This window comes from Microtus ochrogaster, unplaced genomic scaffold, assembly GCF_000317375.1.
Source record: "Microtus ochrogaster isolate Prairie Vole_2 unplaced genomic scaffold, MicOch1.0 UNK1, whole genome shotgun sequence".
NCBI lineage: Eukaryota > Metazoa > Chordata > Mammalia > Rodentia > Cricetidae > Microtus > Microtus ochrogaster.
Genome location: NW_004949099.1, coordinates 35,043,625 through 35,063,534, shown reverse-complemented (window position 1 = coordinate 35,063,534; position 19,910 = coordinate 35,043,625). Strand labels below are relative to the sequence as shown.

General features: G+C 40.2%; 1 protein-coding gene across 1 annotated transcript in view; it reads right to left on the bottom strand.

Moving 5' to 3' along the window:
- Positions 1-19,910, bottom strand: part of LOC101979514 (cat eye syndrome critical region protein 2 homolog) — a 115,955-nt gene that overhangs the window by 20,952 nt on the left and 75,093 nt on the right. The window contains exons 6-10 of the mRNA XM_026788288.1: positions 19,122-19,171; positions 17,974-18,143; positions 9,484-9,567; positions 2,293-2,446; positions 53-182 (exon numbers count right to left, since the gene is read on the bottom strand). Of these exons, the coding sequence (XP_026644089.1) occupies positions 53-182; positions 2,293-2,446; positions 9,484-9,567; positions 17,974-18,143; positions 19,122-19,171 (588 nt within the window). The remainder of the gene's footprint in view (positions 1-52; positions 183-2,292; positions 2,447-9,483; positions 9,568-17,973; positions 18,144-19,121; positions 19,172-19,910) is intronic.

Below are 19,910 nucleotides of genomic sequence, written 5' to 3'. Positions count from 1 at the left end.
AAGTACTTGCTGGTGTGGCCAGCTGCTACTGTTGCTACTACTAAATACTCACAGGTCCTTGGTCTTCTTCTCTTCCCTCATAGGAGAATTCGGGTCCAAATGGGAAAGTTCTGGGGGTAGCTCCTTGCCTTGAGCCAACAGCCATGCCCGCTCTTCCCTGAGCTTTCTTCTCTTAGCTCGATCTATACCCAAGACACAGACACAGGACCAAGTGGACATTTGCACTTGCTGCTCTGTTGGCCTTTTGTGAGCCCACCATCAGTTATACATACAGTAACCGCATTCATTTTATTCAAGTGCTATATCAGACAGTTTGTGATAATCCCAGTTAAATGTCACTTTAATCATTACTCTTTTTACTCTTTTTTTTTTTGGAGACAGGGTTTCATGTACCAGGTTAGCCTCAACCTTACTATATAGCCAACACATGAACTCTTGATTTTCCTACCTGATCCTTCCAAGTGCTAGGATCACATGAATCCATGTTCTTTTTCTGATCACAAAATACTCCTAATTATATAGATTTGTTTATAATTTCCACAAATTCTTCTGTTCATTACCATTAACTAGATCAGTAACTGGAACAGAATGGGCGCATAAAAAATGTCACTCTGTAGGTAGAACCATCTCAGCTGGATGTGGTTATTCAGACCTCTAATCAGAGTGTATAGGAGGCTGAGTAGGGCTACCACAAAATCTAGGTCAATCTGGGTCACATAATGAGACCATGTCAGAGGAGGTAGGGAGGAAAAGGGAGAGACAGAGATCATAGGAAGAGGGAGCAAGAAAGGGAGAAGGAAACACAGAGAGAAAAGCATTGGTATACATTAAAAAAGGTTCAATTGATAAATACTATCTATGAAGAGAACTAAAGTTGTTATTTTTTGCTTTTAGAACTATAGACAGGGGCTGGAGAGATGGCTCAGAGGTTAAGAGCATTGCCTGCTCTTCCAAAGGTCCTGAGTTCAATTCCCGACAACCACATGGTGGCTCACAACCATCTTTAATGGGATCTGGTGCCCTCTTCTGGCCTGCAGGCATACACACAGACAGAATATTGTATACATATTACACACACACACACACACACACACACACACACACACACACACACACACAAAGCTGGGTGGTGGTGGCGCACGCCTTTAATCCCAGCACTCGGGAGGCAGAGGCAGGTGGATCTCTGTGAGTTCGAGACCAGCCTGGTCTACAAGAGCTAGTTCCAGGACAGGCTCCAAAACCACAGAGAAACCCTGTCTCGAAAAAAAAACAAAACAAAAAAAAAACAAAAAACAAAAAACAAAACTATAGACAAGTACTTGAAAGGCAAAGGCGGGTGGATCTCTGAATTCAAGGCCAGTTTGGTCTACATTATAATGTCCATACCAGCTATGGCTATCTAGAGAGAGCCTGCCTGAAACAAACAAACAAAAAATTATTGACAAAAGAAAAATCTTACTACATTGAAACTGGAGTTTGAATCAAAGCAAACTACCTGGCACTAGTAAGATAACAGCACCATTCCGACGTACCATATGAAAGAAAATCTGGGACAGAGATGTAGTTCAGTTGACAGATTCTTTGCCTAGCATGTAGACAAGTCCTGGGCGCACATCCCCACATAATCTGGAAGTGGTGCTGCCCATCTGCAATTTTAGCACTTGGGAAGTAGAGGCAGAAAAGCTGTTCAACATTAGTTCAGTGTCAGCCTGACCTACATGCAACCCTGTAGCTCAACAAAGTAAAACAAAAACTCCAAACAAACAAACATAAACCTTTTTAAAGCACATACCATTGCACCTGTGAAAGGAATTGCCAATGTCTTAGAACCTGTTTAAAATCACACACACACACACACACACACACACACACGAAATCTTTTTTTTTTAAAGTATTTTTTATGGTTTATTTAACTTTATTTTATGTGCATTGGTGCGAAGGTGTCAGATCCCCTGTAACTGGATCTTCAGACAGTTGTGAGCTGCCATGTGGGTGCTGGGAATTGAACCTGGGTCCTCTGGAAGAGCAATCAGTGCTCTTAACCACTGAGTCATCTCTCCAGCCCCCCACACTAGAAATCTAAATAAAAAGCAAGGTACTAAAGAGTATACTGAGAATGACAAGGGAGTTTGGACAGAACGTAAAGAGAGCAAGACTAAATTCAGTTGAGTAAACGTAACAGAAGACAGTTTACAAGACATTTAAGAAGAAATGTCCAGAAGCAACGGAGGTAAAGGATGATCTGGCCTTGGCTACAAAGTGGGTTGTTCTCACTCTTGAGCCCCTACATACCTTCCACTGCCTTGACCTTTTCCTCCAATTCCCGCTTTCTCTCCTCTTTCAACATCTGCTCTTGCTCCTTCTTCTGCACTGCCAGTAGGAGCTGCCGTTCTTCCTCTTCCTCCTTGCGCTTCTGTTTTTCTATCTTGGTGAGCATGGGAGTCTCCTGTTAGGAGCCAACAAGTGCAAAGAGGTCAGCTGAAAATACACAGTAGTTCTTCCTTGAGTCAAGAGATAGTTTACTGAATTCAACAGATACCAGTAGTCACAGGAGTTAGACCACAGGAGAAGACCATAGAGACTTTTTATTATATGTGATGTGTTATCAATGTACAAAAATACACGAGTATTAAAACATAATAGGAGGTACAAACCAGAACCATAGATAGCACTGAGGATTATGAGTTTGAAGCTACTTAGCCCAGGCCACAAAAAGACCCTTTCTCCTCAGGAGGCAGAGGCTGAGGGAGAAGAAGGCAGATCTCTGAGTTCAAGAGGACATAAGGAGGAACAGGGAGAAAGCCAATTCTTTCAAGTTTTATACTGTGGAAGATTCACAAGTGGTTTTTGTACAGGGGAACAAAGATGAATGCAGATGGCTATTTATAGATTTAACATAATACTACTTTTGATTAAATTCTTAATTCATTCCCCTTCTTTTGTGGTTCTGAAAACTAGTTTGAATATTTACATTTACTTTATTTTGTGTGTTATGTCTATGTGAGTGTATGCTTGTTTGCAAGAGAGACCTCAGAGACTTTGGAGCCTTTCCTGGAACTAGCTTGTGTAGAGCAGGCTGGCCTCGAACTTACAGAGATCTGCCTGCCTCTGCATCCCAAGTGCTGGGATTAAAGGCCTGAGACACCACTGCCGAGCCCTGAACTGGGAATCTTACAGTAGAGCAGAAAGTGTTCTAACTAGTGAGCCATCTGTCTGGCTCCCTTGAAAAGATTTAGATTCACACTAGATTCAGAATTTGGACAAGGCTTTATCTAGGGACTGAGTGGACTTTTCAATGGCTGTGTTATTAATTTTGCTTGAAATTGAGTTTCATACAGTCTAGGATGAAGGCCCAGAATTCCTGGTCCTCCTGCCACCACCTCCCAAGTGTTAGGTTAATAGCATGTCACCACACTTGGCTTGAGGTCCTATCATCTAGCTATCTCTTTATTCATTGTGTGTGTGAGGGTACCCTTGAGCCATAGTGAGGATGTGATAGGAAAACTTACAGCAGTTGATTATCTCCCTTAACCTTACGGATCTCAGGGATTGAAATCAGTTCGTGGTGGCAAATGCCTTTACTCAATGAACCATCTTGCGAATCCAATGTCATTTTATATGAAAAGAGTCCACAAGGTAGAAATCTGGTCCACACAACACTCAATTGATAAAGAATAAATGAAGTGTTCTAGAATCTTTTCAAAAAATAATAGTAGGCAACATGCCTACTGAGTGCTGTCAAGGGCAAGTCTTTGGATATTGAATCTCTGATCACTGCCTCCTACATAAATAACTGTCAGTCAGTGTGTGAGTTAGTTTTTTGCTAGTATGACAGAAGCCAGTCATTTGGGAAGTGAGGAGCTTACTTAAGGGACTGTAACTACCACATGGTCTGTAGGCAAGTCTATGGAGTGTTTTCTTGAGTAGTGATTGGTGTAGGAGGGACCAGTTCATTGTGAGCAGTACCACCCCTGGGATGGTGATCCTAGGTTGTATAAGAAACCAAGCTGATGGTAGTGGCAGCACATGCACTCAGGAGATAGAGGCAGGCGAATCTCCGATCTCAAGGCCAGCCTGTTCTATAGAGTGAGTTCCAGGACAGCCAGGGCCACACAGAGAAACCCTGCCTAAAAAAACGAAAACAACTAAATGGATCATGGGAAGCAAGCCAGTAAGGAGCACTTTTCCATGGCTTCTATTTCAGTTCCTGCCTAGAGTTCCTGATTTTCTTTATGATGGACTATAGGTTGTAAGTAAGAAATAATACATTGACCCTCCCCGAATTGCTTTTGGCCATGATGTTTATCCCAGCAATAGAAAGCAAACTAGAACAGCCAGGCACCTTTCCTGAATTCCACCAGCAACTCCTACATTGCCAGCCTATTTCCATGGTTCTTATTTTAACTTCCTGGTAACATCACCCAGCTGACAACATGATTGACCATCAATCACCTTACCTTCAAGACAATGCTGTATGTAAGACATCAGTGACTGACTACCCATGGCTAGGAAAGGGAGGAAAACAGAGCCTGATTCAAAGGTACTATTTCATTCAAAATGAACAGTTGCTTGCTTATTATATGCAAGGTAATCCCCAGCATCACATAAAGTGGTCCCAGTGGTGCAGAGCTGTAACTCCAGCACTCAGGAGGCAGAAGGAAGGATTCAAAGGTCATCCTCAAGTACACAGTTTGAGACCAGTCTGAGCTACATGGATTCTATTAATAAATAAACGTTCTTGCTACAAAGCCTGACACCCTGAGTTCAATTCAGAAAGCCCACACAGTAGAAAGAGAAAATGGACTCCCGTAAGTTGTTCTCTGATCTCTCACCAGTACTGTGACACATGAACACCTCTACCCTCAAACACAATAAAAAAAAACTAAAAAAATATTATTTCTATTAATAAAAAAAGAGGAATATTAAGTCACTAAAGATTGGATCTAACAGACAAACACAGAAACTCCCAAATCTCCTTTCTCCACTTCCAAAATGGTAGGATTAGGCCAGCTGAGTTAGGGAGTGGGGGAGAGGTAGTGCTAGTAAAGTGAATTGATACCATCTTCAAACCTAAACTTGGAAGTTCTCTAAATCTTTTTTGACAAATGAGGTAGAACCACACCTGCCTTTGCCTGACTATGTCTTCGAGTTATAATCCCCTCCCCTTCTAATTTTGATCAGAGTCTCACAGCTAACCTGGGACTCACCTCGTAGATCATGGCACCCTCTAACCTTCAATGAGCATCCTGCTTCTGCCTCTGATGTCAGAATGATAAGATAAACCACGCCTAGCAGAATTCTACATCTATTTTTAATTCCCTTTGTTCTCAGATCACTTTATCTGGAATCACTTCACACGTAGCACTTCCATAATGGGCGAAAACCCATCTTTGCCTCACATTTTCCTAGGCCTGTTTCCTCATGTCAATCTCTCCTGCTAATTCACAGATATGATATCTGAAACACACATCTAGGGGCAGGGGCGGGGGTCCATGCTCTGCAACAAGTCTGTCTGCAAATCTCTGTGCTTATTTTCAGGATGTTTCCATTCTGAAGCAAAACATGTGCTAATGAGACAACCTAAGCAAAGGATTTACTTTTTCTTTCTTCTGTTAGGACTCGTGAATGTTTGCCGACATGTATGTGCATGCACCTCATGCCTGTGAAAGACAGGACATCATATTCCTCCAGAACTGGAACTGATACGTGGGTGCTGGAAGCCAAAATCAGGTCCTTTAAAATTCAAATTCTCTGGAAGAACAGTCAGTTCTCTTAACTGCTGAGGACTCACTGCTGTTTGAACTATTAAAGAAGCCGTGGCTGGCAAGATGTTTCATCAGGTACTGTTAAGCCTGATGGAAACAAACAGATCAAAGTTAAATGAAAAAAAAAAAACAAAAAAAAAAAACAGATACAACAAGCAAAAAGAAGTCCAAAATACTAGCCATCGTGTGTATGTGTGAATTTCATATTGTCTCGCTATGGCTGACATGTAACTCTCTATGTAGGCCAGACTGGCTTCAACTTCATAGATATCTGCCTCCCAGATGCTGGGATTATTAAGAGGTTTGTCAACATGCTTGATTAAAAAGATTTTATTTATGTGTATGTATCTCTGTATAGGTATGCATATATGCATTGCAGGTGACCATGGAAGCCAGAGAGGACATCAGATTCCCTCGAGTTGGATAGGTTGGTTGTGAGCCACCCAACGTGGATTCTGGAAACCAAACTCTGATCTTAGCCATATAGCCATCTCTCCAATGTTCAGACTGTCTCACACTGCAAATATTTCTCCTGTAAAAGAGGTCAGCTGGGTGTGGTAGCACATAAGTAGATTAACAGCAGGAGGCTGAGGCAGGAAAATCATGGGATGTTCAAGTCCACCCTGGGCTGTATTTTGAGTTCCAGAATAAACAGAGACAAGTTAAGTGTCAGCTGCAAATACTATAGTGATTGGTATTTAAATGCCTTACCGGTAGAAACCAACCAGAATCATGAAGGTATCTTAATGAGATGCTAAAAAGGAACCACTGTGAAATCCTCCAAAGGATTATTAACTAGAAGCTCTAGCTGAAGTACTGCCCACGCTCTGTACCCCAAGGCAAGGGTCCAAATTCACACTTATCCTTGCCATCAGGAGCACACTTGAGACCATACCATCACAAACTGCTCCCTAGACAACCACTAAGGCCTGGAGTAGGAGTGTGGCTGTCTCCCTTCTCTAAACCTAAGCATCTTGTATACCTGCGAGGTATTTTCTTCTTCTTCTTTTTTTTTTCTAGACAGGGTTTCTCTGTATAACAGTCTTAGAACTATCTGTGGTAGACCAGGCTGGCTTTGAAATGCCTGCCTATGCCTCCCAAGTACTGGGATTAAAGGTGTATACCACCATTGCCCAACTTTGTTTCTGCATTCATCTTATGTAGTCCAGGAAAGACAGAGTCAGTCACTAGCCAGATGTAGAGGAAGCAAAATAATGCCTCAATGAGAAAAGGTAGCAAGCCATATGGCTAAATATAGACAAGAATTATGGGCTAATTTAAGTTGTAAAAGCTAATTAATAATAAGCCTAAGCTAACAAACCAAACAGTTTACAATTAATATTAAGTCTCTGTTTCTTTGGGACTGAACAGCTTTAGGACAGAAACTTTCGTCTACAAAGGCCAATTGACAAAAATAACTCAGCAGCCCTAATCCTGGCTTATCAGGGTCTCTTAACTGGGTATTTTCCACAGAAACCACAACTAAGACTCTTTGAGGAGATTAACAATGGGTGGTTGGTGCCTGCATACACAAAAAGCATTAAAAGATAAAGGATTTTCTGCTGTGGAAACAAAAGTCACTTTACCTAGACAGCAGGTGTCACAACACAAACTACACAGGGTAGTATTCTTTACTTCACACTAAGCAACAGAATTAAAAATCACCCCTATAAAGGAGGTGGCCAAAAGTTAGACTTCTTTTTGCAGTCACAAAGAGTTCAGACTGCCAGGTAATCAGAGGTATGAATTAGGGCATGGAGGAATCTCTGAAGCAGTTAAAGGCAATAAAGTAGTAGAGAAAACCTACAAGGTAGGAGGAGATGAGAGCTACTCAGAACCAAACTGGGAACTAGCAACAAAAGTCAACTCCCAAGCTAAGGACCATCATGGAGGAGGCGGCAAGCCAGCAACTACAGAATTGTGAACTAGAAAGTATGTGACGGTTAAAAAAGGAGCCACATGTGGTGGCGTGCACCTCTTAGCACTCAGGTGTCTAAGGCAAAGATGTGAGTTTGAACAAGTTTGGCCTGCATAAGCAATAGTTTGCTTCAAACAAATAGAGTTCTAAAAAAATTAATGAATGTTCCTTTATTATTTATGTGAGGGAGGCAGAGTTGAGAGAATCTCACTCCAAGTTGACCTTAAATTTATGATCGTCCTGAACTTGCTTTCCATAGCAGAAGGACTATCGGCTTATGCTATTATGTTTTGCTTAAATAAAAAAGCCAATAAAAATTTGCAAAGAGTACAAGATCTCTGCTATAGATAGCACCATGTTAACATTTCCGTTTAAGAGTCACAAAATGTAACTGCAAGGCAAAGGAGAATGCCCCAACTTCACAAGCTAGTATAAGACACAGTGACAGCAAACAACTGCGACCTGAGGTCAAGCTTTGTGTGACTACTAACCTCACTACAAATGCAATGGCACACAATGCCAAGACAGAGATAAAGAGAGGGGGTGAGAATATGACAGCTAGCCTTTGAGAAGACAAAGAAGACCGGCAACATTCTATAAAAGCCTTTTGGAAAGATGCAGCGGGCCTCCTGTCACCTTCCTGGAGCAGAGATAGGTAAAGAGAAACAGTTTTCCTAAGCCTTCCCCTCTTTCATGGCACTCTCCTACTTACACTGTGCTCACACATGCATACTCACCAGCCAGCTCAGTGAATAAAAAGTACACCTGTCATTGCCCACAGTTCGGCACTAGCTCAAACCACAAGCATCTAATGCATGCTACACAGTCAAAACCACAAACAAACCTGGAAAAACCTTCATAGTTTTTAATGTAGTTGTTGCCCCCAACTTTAGTTCCCACCTACTGCAGGCTCTCCTCCAGTGACAGAATGTCCTGCCCTGCATTTTAGGAGACAAAGTGACCAACTAGACTCTGGGCAAGCACTTCCCTCTAAAGCAGCTGATCTTGCCTGAGCCAGCTGCATCTAACAACAGCTTCATTTTTCCTTCCTACTGCTCAAGCGTGAGATCTGAGAGACTGCAGAAATTAGCTGCCTACATTTTCCCACAATATATTACAATATGCCAGCAATATCCAAATACACACGGATCTTTGACCATACTACTCCATTTTCTGCCTTGGAACATTTGTTTATAGTGTTCCTGTTGTGAGGGAAAGTCCTGGGCTTCATTCAGTTCCACATCACTGCCCATCCATCGTAATTCTAGCCATCCCACACTCGAAGGCCAAACATCCCTGTCTGCCTAAATGGCCCTTTATTTGCCTGGATTAAATTTTTTCCATCTTTGCACTTATGAACTTCTTGTACCTATCACAGAATTTATTCACATCTATGTTAGACTGAATATGTGCCTGTTACCCAGGAATGTCTTAAGAAAAAAGAATGTCACCCATTCTTTTATTTCTCTATCTTCTTTTCCCAGAAAAGCTCTATACATATAAGAATCTTTCTTGAAGCGAGGCAGTGGTAGCACAAGATTTTAATCCCAGTACTAAGGAGATAGAGGGAGGCAGAGATCTCTTAAGAGTTCAAGGAAAGCCTGTTTACAGAGTGAGTTCCAGGACAGTCAAGGAGAAATCTTGTCTCAAAACAAAACAACAACAACAAAAAATCTTCAATGAACATTTGAGATTAAGATTTTTTTTTAAAGGCAAGGGATAATAAGTGGGACAAAAGTATGTGAAATGAAATGGAACTACCCTCTTCAAATATACTGTTTTACTCTCAGACACACTCACCTCTAGCTTGATGGATTTGATGGACAGGTGGTCAGACATAAACCTATGTTGCAACTCTGGCTTTGTGCGTTGTGGACGTTTTCCCTACAGTTAGAAGTAAGGAAAAGAAATGAAAAGATAGATTAGGGCGTTCTCAGCTACTGCTATTGCTGCTGTTGCTGCCACAGCCACCAGCAGAATGGCCGCTGAGGCACACCAGTAACTAATTTATCTAACAGGGGGTCAAAGGTGTCTATCTTTTAGGATGATAAGGAAAAACAACAATTCACCTGGATAAGGTATTGGGTATATTGTCTTAACAAGTAACAATTCAAAAAGCCACTGACAACCAAATATTTCCTAACATCAGCATGGATTCTGAATTTCAGGCCAGCCTGGGTACAAAACCATGCACTGTCTCAAAAAATCCCAAACATCATCAACAATAACCCCCCCAAACAAATAAAAACAAAAAGTCTCTTCAAACGACAAAGGGAAAACTGTATTTTATCACATTCACCTAAGTGAATGGTTCTGAAAGAGGCTCCAGGAGCAACTAAAATCAGATGGTTCTTTAAAAGGCAAGCAGGAGATGGCATACTCAAGAGGCTATGGGTACCTGCTATCAAGCCTGACTATCTAAGTTTGATCCTTGAGATGCATAGGGTGCACTGTGGAACACACACAAACAAAATAAAACACAATAAAACCTTTAACGTAAGTTCTAGGTGTGTGTGTGTGTGAGAGAGAGAGAGAGAGAGAGAGGTGGAGATGTGGCTTTGGTCCCAGAAATGGTTAATACAAAGTCTTAACTTCTTGAAGAAAGAGTAATTTAAGGGAGGATAGAAGACAGCAAACTTCTTACCAATAATTACCAATAACAAGGACTGGTTCAGACAGTTTAGACACAATACAAATGAAGCTTTTCTGTTGGGGATAAGCAGTTGCCAGAGGAAAATACAATCACAAGTACCAAAGATATCATGATCCTTTATCCTCTTCAAGTACTTCTTTGAAGCCCATAGACATTCCTCACCAAGCATCTCCTCTTTAAAGCTCAGAAGTCTAGTAGGAGATATTTCTTACATTTATGACACGACACCAGAACAGCAATGTTTCCAAAGGAAATCTTTCAAATTTATCATGCAAATATCACAAGAAGCCAAAACCAGTTTCACTCCAATTTTGTCACATTAGATGAAAGAGGGATAAGCTATTCTTGATACAGAGGGTGACCGTTGATTCCTGCAGATATTACTACCAGCTTTCCTGATTCAAGTGTATGAAAAGAAACCTGACTACTTCTGCCTCTCAAATGCTGAGTGTTAAGATAAAACTTGTGCATCACCACAACCATCTACTATCAGCTTTTGTGTAGACAATGTACATACATTTAAATCTTAAGTCCCTAATGTTTATTTATAAGCCACCATCCACCAACAAGCACTTTCAGTAGTCTACACCTATTTCTATTTTGGTTTTTTAAAGTGAATATGTATCAAATGTTTAATTGAACTAAATAAAAAAAAAAACTGGGGGTGAGGGTACACTACAAACATAACATTAGAAAAACTGGACAATTTTAAGTCAATGTCAGGAATCAGGATACATCCCTGGCCTAGCCATGAAGCTGGATAATTACCCAGCAACAATGTAGAAGGTAAATATTGGTAGTTACATTTTTGCTAGACAAAAATAATTTACAATTCTATAAAATCTATGTCTCTATAGATGTCTATAGGTTAGCATGAAATCTAATCCTTCAAATTAAAATTAAATGATAGTATGAATTCTGTATGTTCTTCAAGTTAATCTTTAACTATTCAGTTACTGACCATGTGCTTTATTAACAATTTGATTATGTTTGTGTAAAATTCTATTATAGCATAGTATTTCTAAGCAGAAGTTTTTTGTTTTGTTTTGTTCTTTGACATAGGGTTTCTCTTGTAACAAACAGCCTTGGCGGTCCCGGAACTCAATCTATAGTACAGGCTGGCCTAGCTAAACTCACAGAGATCCACCTGCCTCTACCTCCCAAGTGCTGGGATTAAAGGCATGGACTGCCTGACGAGTAACAATAACTTAGTCCACATTAGGTGCTTCAGGAAGGTGTCACAAATTATAAGTTTGGATTGGAACAAATTACAAATATTCTAAGAGCATTTGTTTATAAAGTAGTATGAGCTTATAAAGTAATTATAAAATTTACTGATCATTACAACACCATATAGCCCTGACATGATAGGAAGATCACATTATTGCAAATAAATAGGTCAGACACTATATAAACAGACACGACAGCTGATCCATGTGCAGACTTTTCTTCTTTCTGTTCTTACTAGTATCACTTTCAGTAGTTTGGACTATTATTAACAATATACCAATAGTTGATTCTTTCTGTTTTTGCTATGAAGTCCAGGATGGCTTATACTTCCTAGCAATCTTCTAGTCTTAGCCTCGAGTGATGGGATTTAGGCCGGTATCATCATACCCTGGCTTAATTTTAATAAAAAAGAATAAAAGCTTATCTTTTATATATTCAAGGCAGGTTTTACACCTTCCAACTTTAAAAAAGATTTATTATGTTTCAAAATGTATATGTATGTCTGCACGGCTTTATGTACACCAGTTATCTAAGTATCTATGGAAGCCTGAGGGTATCAGATCCTGTAGAATTGGAGTTATAGGTGATTATGAGCTGTCTGATATAAGTGTGGGGAAGTGAATCTGGGACCTCTTATTAGAACAGCAAACTCGGGAGCCTCCTGCCTCTGAGTCCTTCGATAAATACTACTGGCGTGCACCACCACTGCTGGGTGGTGGAAGCGCAAACCTTTAATTCCAGCACAGGGGAGAAAGCCGCAAAAGGATCTCTGAATTAGAAGCTAGCCTGGTCTGCAGAATGAGTCTCCAAAGTTACAGAGAGAAACACTGTCTTGAACAAAAAGAGCAAACTCAGGTTGGCCAGTGGTGGCACATGCCTTTAATCCCATCACTTGGGAGACAGGTGGATCTCTGTGAGTTCCAGGCCAGCCTGGTCTACAGACTGAGTTCCAGGAAAGCCAGGGCTGCTATTACACAGACAAACTCTGTCTTTAAAAAACCAAACCACAACAACAATAACAAAAAGGAACAGCAAACGCTATTAACCACCGAGACCTCTCTCCAGTCCCTCTCCCCAAACTATTAAAGTTTACTATCCCATCCCCTAAGATTTATCAAATCTTCTAACTCTCTACCTGGATTTGTTAGGAAATACAAATGTTGCTGTGTAAGGTAGTACACACCTTTGAGTTTCAGGCCAGTCAAGGATACATAAAGAGACCCATTCTCAAAAAACAAAAAACAAACAAACAAACAAACAAACAACAACAACAAAAAAAAAAACCCCAGGGCTGGAGAGATGGCTCAGTGGTTAAGAGCATTGCCTGCTCTTCCAAAGATTCTGAGTTCAATTCCCAGCAACCACATGGTGGCTCACAACCATCTATAAAGAGGTCTGGCGCCCTCTTCTGGCCTTCAGGCATACAGACAGAATATTGTATACTTAATAAATAAATAAATAGATAAATATTTTAAAAAAACCCAAATCTCCAAAGACCAAAAGTTAAGATTTAGCTTCCAACAACCTATTATAAACAACGGTAGGAATGAATGGATTCTTTTAATTCCTATAAAAGTTTCTGTGTAAAGATAGTAGTTTACTTTGCTATCAGAAAACTGAAATTGTGATGAAGAGATAACATGCACCTACTACAGGTTCACCAGATTACAGCAGCTAAATAAAAATGTAGAGCCAGTTCTTTCACAAGACTACCACTGCGGATTTAGCATGTCCTTTACACATTGTTTAAGTTGTAAATTTGTGTCATGTTCTTTAGTAATGATAAATCTTTCAATTTTCACATATGACAAATACTTTTCACTGTTATCTTTGGACTAGGATGGGATGTGGTAAATTAATAGCCAGATTATTGTTGAAGCATTCAGCTTTAATTGTCCCATAGCTCACTGACTCTAGGGGGACCTTACTAGGAGAATAGTCTTTGACTTGTTCATAAATAAACTTTCATCTGGTCCTCGAGTTCTGACTAATTTTCAGCAAATGTAATCTCTCAAACACACTTGAGAATCAAAAGCGCTGTTACTTATTAAGCCCCACTCAACATTTTCCTTTAAAAAAACTTGGCATCTGGCTGTGTAGATTAGGTTGTGCATGACTTCTGAAATCCTGCCCGTCAAGCAAGTGCTGAGAATTAGTTGAATTTTGAAGAAAGAAGTTTTATTTTTAAGATTACTATTGTAAGTGTATGAGATTCTGCACATCCGTACAGAGGTCACAGGATGACTTTCAAGAGTTATTTTTTTCTCCTTCCACAGTGGGTTCCAAGATTTGAATTATGGTTGCTAGGTTTGTGTAGTGTTTTTATCCACTGAGATATCTAAATAGCCCAATAAATTAAAGTTTTTGACATTGTATCTTACTACTTATTATACATGCATGTGATGATGAGAACCAGGCTTAGGGCATTCAACTTTAATCCCGCCATACAATAGCCATAGGCAGGATAATCTATTTATGGCCAGACTGTCTATATAGTGAATTCCAGGCCAGGCAGGGTTATATAACAAGACTATCTCAAACAAAATCCCCTAAACAGGGGTTAGAGATGGCTCAACACTTAAAAGCACTGGCTACTCAATCTTCCAGGTGACCCAGATTCAATACCTAGCACTCACACGGTGGCTACAACTATGAGTAACTATAGTTGCAGGGAACTCAACACCCTCTTTTAACTGCCATGGGCACTACACACACACATGACTTGCAAGCATAAATACAGGCAAAAACATCTACTCTCACATAAAAATAAAGACATAATCAGAAAAGCTGTGATTAGCAGCATGGGATTCTCACAAAGTATGTCCTATTAATAGATGGAATTGGGGCTCACCTGATATTCCAACCCTCTTTCAATAATTTTATGTAATTCTGTCTCAACTATATACACCTTGGTGTGTGTGCATGTGCGCACGTGCTGGACTATGCAGAAGGTTAACTGAGGTTGTGACTCTCTGGTAATATAATAGCTCTTGAAACAAAAAGCAGTATAGACTATTTATTTTTTAAAGATTTATTTATTACGTATACAGTGTTCTGGGCACCAGATTTCATTTTAGATGGGTGTGAGCCATCACACAGTTCAGCATTGCTAGGTAGCAAGAAGGTACATTCTCCCCCCCCCCATTGGATACTAAGCCCAGAGCTATATGTAGTAAGTTATGTAAACATTCTACCACTAAGTTGTAACTTTGGCCTTTTTTGGTTGTTTTTGCTTCTCTGTGTAGCCTTGGCTGGTCTCGAACTCCCAAGAGATCTGTCTGCCTCTGCACCTGAGTGCAGGGCCTTGGTTGGCCTGAGACTCACTTTGTAGACCAGAATAGGATAAAAGGCATAAGTCCAGAAAACACTGCAGAAGAGGGGGCAGAAAGATTTTTAAGCCAGAGGATCAGGGAGTTTGCTGTGAGACTGTGTCTCCTAGTAAAGGCAGAGGAAATAGCCACAAAGTCTTACTAATACAGCTCTGAAAACATTCACACAAGCTAACATTGTATGGTCTGAGCGGGTTATATTTAGGAATGTAAATGAGAAAAAAAAGAGGCCATAAATTTGAAGAACAGGGAGGGTATATGGGAGTGTTTGGAGAAAAGAAAGGGAAGGGAGAAATGTTATAACAATTATAATCTGAACAAAGACATGTTCTACTATGCCTGGCTAGCCCAAAAATTTTTTAAAGAAACACAACGTATATAAAGAGGCTCATAAAAACAGTATGCTGAACATAACTCAAGTAATAAATGACAAGCACAGCAAAGACTACTATATAGACATCTCTACAACTTTGAGAAAAATCATTTCTGCTAGAAGAACTATTAAATGAAGGTCCTCTGAGAGTTCTTCCAATACACTGACTCATGTGTTTAAAATTATGGTAGTTGTGACAAACGGGGGTGGCACACAACTTTAAACCTAGCACTCGGGAGGCAGAGGCAGGTGGATTTCTGTTAGTCTGAGGCAGTCTGACTTACAGAGCAAGTTCCAGGACTGGCTCTGTAACTACTGGAAAACTCTGTCTTAAAAAACCAAAACCAAAAACATGGTAATTATACACTGTTTCTCCTTCACTATATACAATATAGATAAACGAGACAAAATATGTAGTCCAGGATGGCTTTAAACTCAGTTTTTCTGCCTCGGAGCCCCAATACTGGAATCACAGAAAGAAGTCACTATACTAGTTCAGTCAACTATTTTATATAGAATCATTTCTGCTTTAGAGGAAAATTTTTATTATGACGGGAACTGGCTCAGAATGAAATGATTTTCAATTTAGCAAACCCACATGGTGGCTCACAGCCATCTATAATGGGATCTGATGCCCTCTTCTAGCATTGTGTACTTACATAAAATAAATTAAAATCTTAAAAAAGAATTTGAAAATACATGCATACTAACAGTTTTGTGATTTTTTTGATATAGAGTATGTATAAGTCTAAGATTACTGATAAACTTGCTAGTACTATAAATGGATTTATTTTCAGTGACTTTTAGAAATTTTTTTGAGATAGATTTCTCTGTATAGTTATGGAACTCACTCTGTAGAACAAGCTGGCTTTGAACTCACAGAAGATCCACCTGCCTCTGTCTCCCAAGTGCTGGGACTAGAAGTAACCACCCCCTGGCTATTTCAAATATATTAATCCAGACAGGCTGTAAACCTGCAGGATAGCAGGTATAATTTCAAAGGATCTGAAGGGTGGGAATGTATTGTCTAAATGGTTAGCAGTAGATTTTAATAACTAACTGGCCAGCTAAAACTGGCAGGAAGTCCTACTTAACATGCATTTTGACCCCATTTGCATTTTATAGTCTTTTTATTCTTGTTTGTTAGAGACTGAGGACACAGCTCAGCGAGGAAAACACTTGCCTAGTATGCTTAGTTACCAGGATTTCCCCCATTTTGAAAAAACAAACTTGTTGCTGTTATATTATACTGTAAAAGGTCTTCCAAATTAGCATTATTAACATTACAGTCTAGGTTTAGCTTAGGCTTGATGGATTTTAATATATTTTTATTTGATATGGAGGTATCTCTCATATGCCAATATTAAGAAGCTGACATGGGGACTACTGAAAAACATTGTGTTTCATTTTATCAGGAATGGAGAACGAAGTCTAAGCACTGAAAAGGAGTGAACACAAAGCCCACTCCTAATGTGGGATTCCCATGTGTGTGCAGCGAATATATCTTAATATCATTGGTTAATAAAGACACTATTTTGGCCAATGGCAAGTCAGAATAGAACTAGGCGGGAAAACTAAACTGAATGCTGAAAGAAAGCAAGCAAGAGTCTGAAAGGTGGTGCCATGTAGCTGCCAGGAGAAAGACACGAGCCACCATACAAGGCTCGTGGTAAAATATAAAATAAGAGAAATGGGTTAATTTAAGATTATTAGAGCTAGCTTGCAATATGCCTAAGTGACTGGCCAAGCCGTGTTGTAATAATACAGTTTATGTGTAATTATTTCATGTCTGGGCGGCAGGGAATGAACAAGCAGTCTCTGCCTACATACTCCTAACCAAGACACTATTGGCAACTAATACCTGCTGGAAATGGGGGAGGGAAGTGATCAGTTTTTACCAGCTGGGTGTCCCTAGGTATACCAATCCCTCCCTACCTGAAGAGCCATGGCAGTTAATGGTTGCTGGAGGAGTCATATTCAATAGCAGTGTAGCCAATGATAAGTTGCTATTGCTCAATTAAATAAACCTTCACTCGAGTAAGTAACTCTAATTAATTAAGGCTAGCGTCAAGCTCACAATCCCCCTGCTTACCCTCTTGAGCACTAAGGCGGCTAAGTGTCACCAGAACTACTTCAAGAAGGACTTAAAAACAAAATGTGCAGGGGGGGGGGGGAATATGCAGGTGCCCATGGAGTTCAGGAGGTATTGGATCCTGAGGAGCTGGAATAATATTTGGCAGCTCCGAGTCATCTAACATGGGTGATGGGAAGTGAACTTGAGCTTTCTACAAGAGCAGCATGTGCACTTTTAACCCCTGAGCCATCTCTCCTACCTGAAGTGAAATTTTTGAACAACATCACAGGAGGGAGAAAAAAAAGAGACAGAAAAATGTTTGAAAATGCCATGTATAAGGACTGTGTGTGTAGATCGAAATACATTGTCATAAAGTTATGCCTTAAAATTATCATTTTTGTTGGGAGCAGGGGAGAGCCAAATCAGATCACATTTCCTGGTGAAAGCTGATTCCAGTCTTTAAGAGGTCATTCTAAGGACTGGTGGGTGATAGGCGTGGGACTTGCAGAGCGAGATAAGGAGAACATCATAAACAACCTTCAGGGTAAGTACAGCAAGCAGGTGAATGAGCTGCAATATTAACATCAGTTCTACCAGGAATAGTGAGGTCCGATAAGCAGGGAGGTTCTACCTTCTGGGCAATCATGTTGCAGATTTCAGGCAGGAAGTCCTCGCTGAGGAGCTTGTAGAGTTGCCGCTCTCGAAGAGAGGTCCTCTCTCGGAAGCTCTCAGTGACCTGTCTCCATTCTTCTTCTGTTTGACAGAGGAGCCACCAGGTACCTTGGCCTGGCCCTCGGGACCCTGCAAAGAAAAATGTTGACCTCAATATGTTGCCCATGAAAGTGTGGAACTCCAGAGATCAAGTGCTCCTCATGCTTTAGCCCACAACCATTGGGATAATAGGCACTTTACACAATGTCTGCATGATAATCTATCCCCCACCCCACCCCCCCGCCCTTGGTAAAGAGTCTCGTTATAGACTAGCCTAAAACTCAGAGATCACCTATCTCTGCTTCCCAAGTGCTAGGATTGTGTAAACTTTTAATTTTCCTATTACCGTAATTTTTTGTAAGTAGACAAATACCTGCAAAAACAAAACTATATTGTGATTTAAAGAAAAATTTAACATTCTAGAAATGTTTAAAAATGTATTATTTTTCTAGGAAAATGGTTTAGAAACTGAGGCTGTAGAAATGTATTCCTTATCTCATTCATGATACTGCAAAATGGTTATTTCCCTCCAAATTTAAAGAATTTGGATCACACAATTAAAATCTCATCAGAGTCCAGGCATGTTGCATTCCTTTAACCCCAGCACTGGGGGGCAGAGGCAAGAGGATCTTTGTGAGTTCAAGGTCAGCCTGGTCTACAGTTCCAGGATAGCCAGGGCCACACATACAGAAAGCCTGTCTCGGAAAACCAAAAATAGAAAAAGAAAAAAATAAAAATCTAAGTATGTATGTATGTATGTATGTGTATATATGTATGTAGGCAACATGCATACAATACTTTCCAGGTCACTGATATTAAAAGGCCATTCTCCAGGAAGGTACTTGCCCATCCATATGTTTTTGTCTTTAGTATACTGTGCCAGGTAACAGAACAAAACTAGTTCTGATCTGAGATGGAGGATAGGGAAAAAAATGAAATAGGGAGCAAAAAAAAAAAATTGGTGACTATTGTAATCATCCTAACTACTGAATGATTAGAAAAGTGTTATCGCTGTGCATGTTTAGGAATTCTATTGACTTGATAGACAGCAACAAAGATCATTATTACCATTTCTTGTCAGTAGGTCAGATGCCAAGGCGTTTTCTTCCTGCTTTTCACTGAAACACAGGAAAAAGAAAAAGTAGTTAAAACAAGACACTGACATGCCCAAATTTTTGGAATTTCTTGTAGTTATGGATTCAGTTAGCACAATAGTGGCTGGGGATGGGGTGAGCTGTCAAAATTCAAAGTTAGGAAGACTAATTCTAATGAGAAATAAAAGTAGAATGTAGGGTATGCTTGCTGTAGGAAACCTGAGTATCAAGATTATGGCATCAGTTCCAAGGAAGAAATGGTACTGTCGAAATTCTGACTCATGGTACACTAAGGAGGACATGTTGTTAACTTACCCTGATCTAAGGAAGATTCAAGAAAATGGGCTAAAAAGTTGAACTTCCTCTGCTCAAGGTCTGTCACTTACCAACAGAGGGTAGATGAGCCCACGTGTACCAATGCAATGGTTCTAAGTTTCCAACAATAAAGTAGGTACACAACAGTTTTCTGTTTATACAAGAGCATGTGGACTTCTCAGAGAAGGAAACCCAAAAACAGATTTTGAATATATACATCACAGGACATTTTCCACAAAATCACTAAGCAAGAAATAGGCAGTTGTAATCTACTTAAATTTAACTGATCGATGAAAGGAGACAGAGACCCACATTGGAGCACCGGACAGAAATCTCAAGGTCCAAATCAGGAGCAGAAGGAGGGGGAGCATGAGCAAGGAACTCAGGACCGCGAGGGGTACACCCACACACTGAGACAATGGAGATGATCTTTCGGGAATTCACCAAG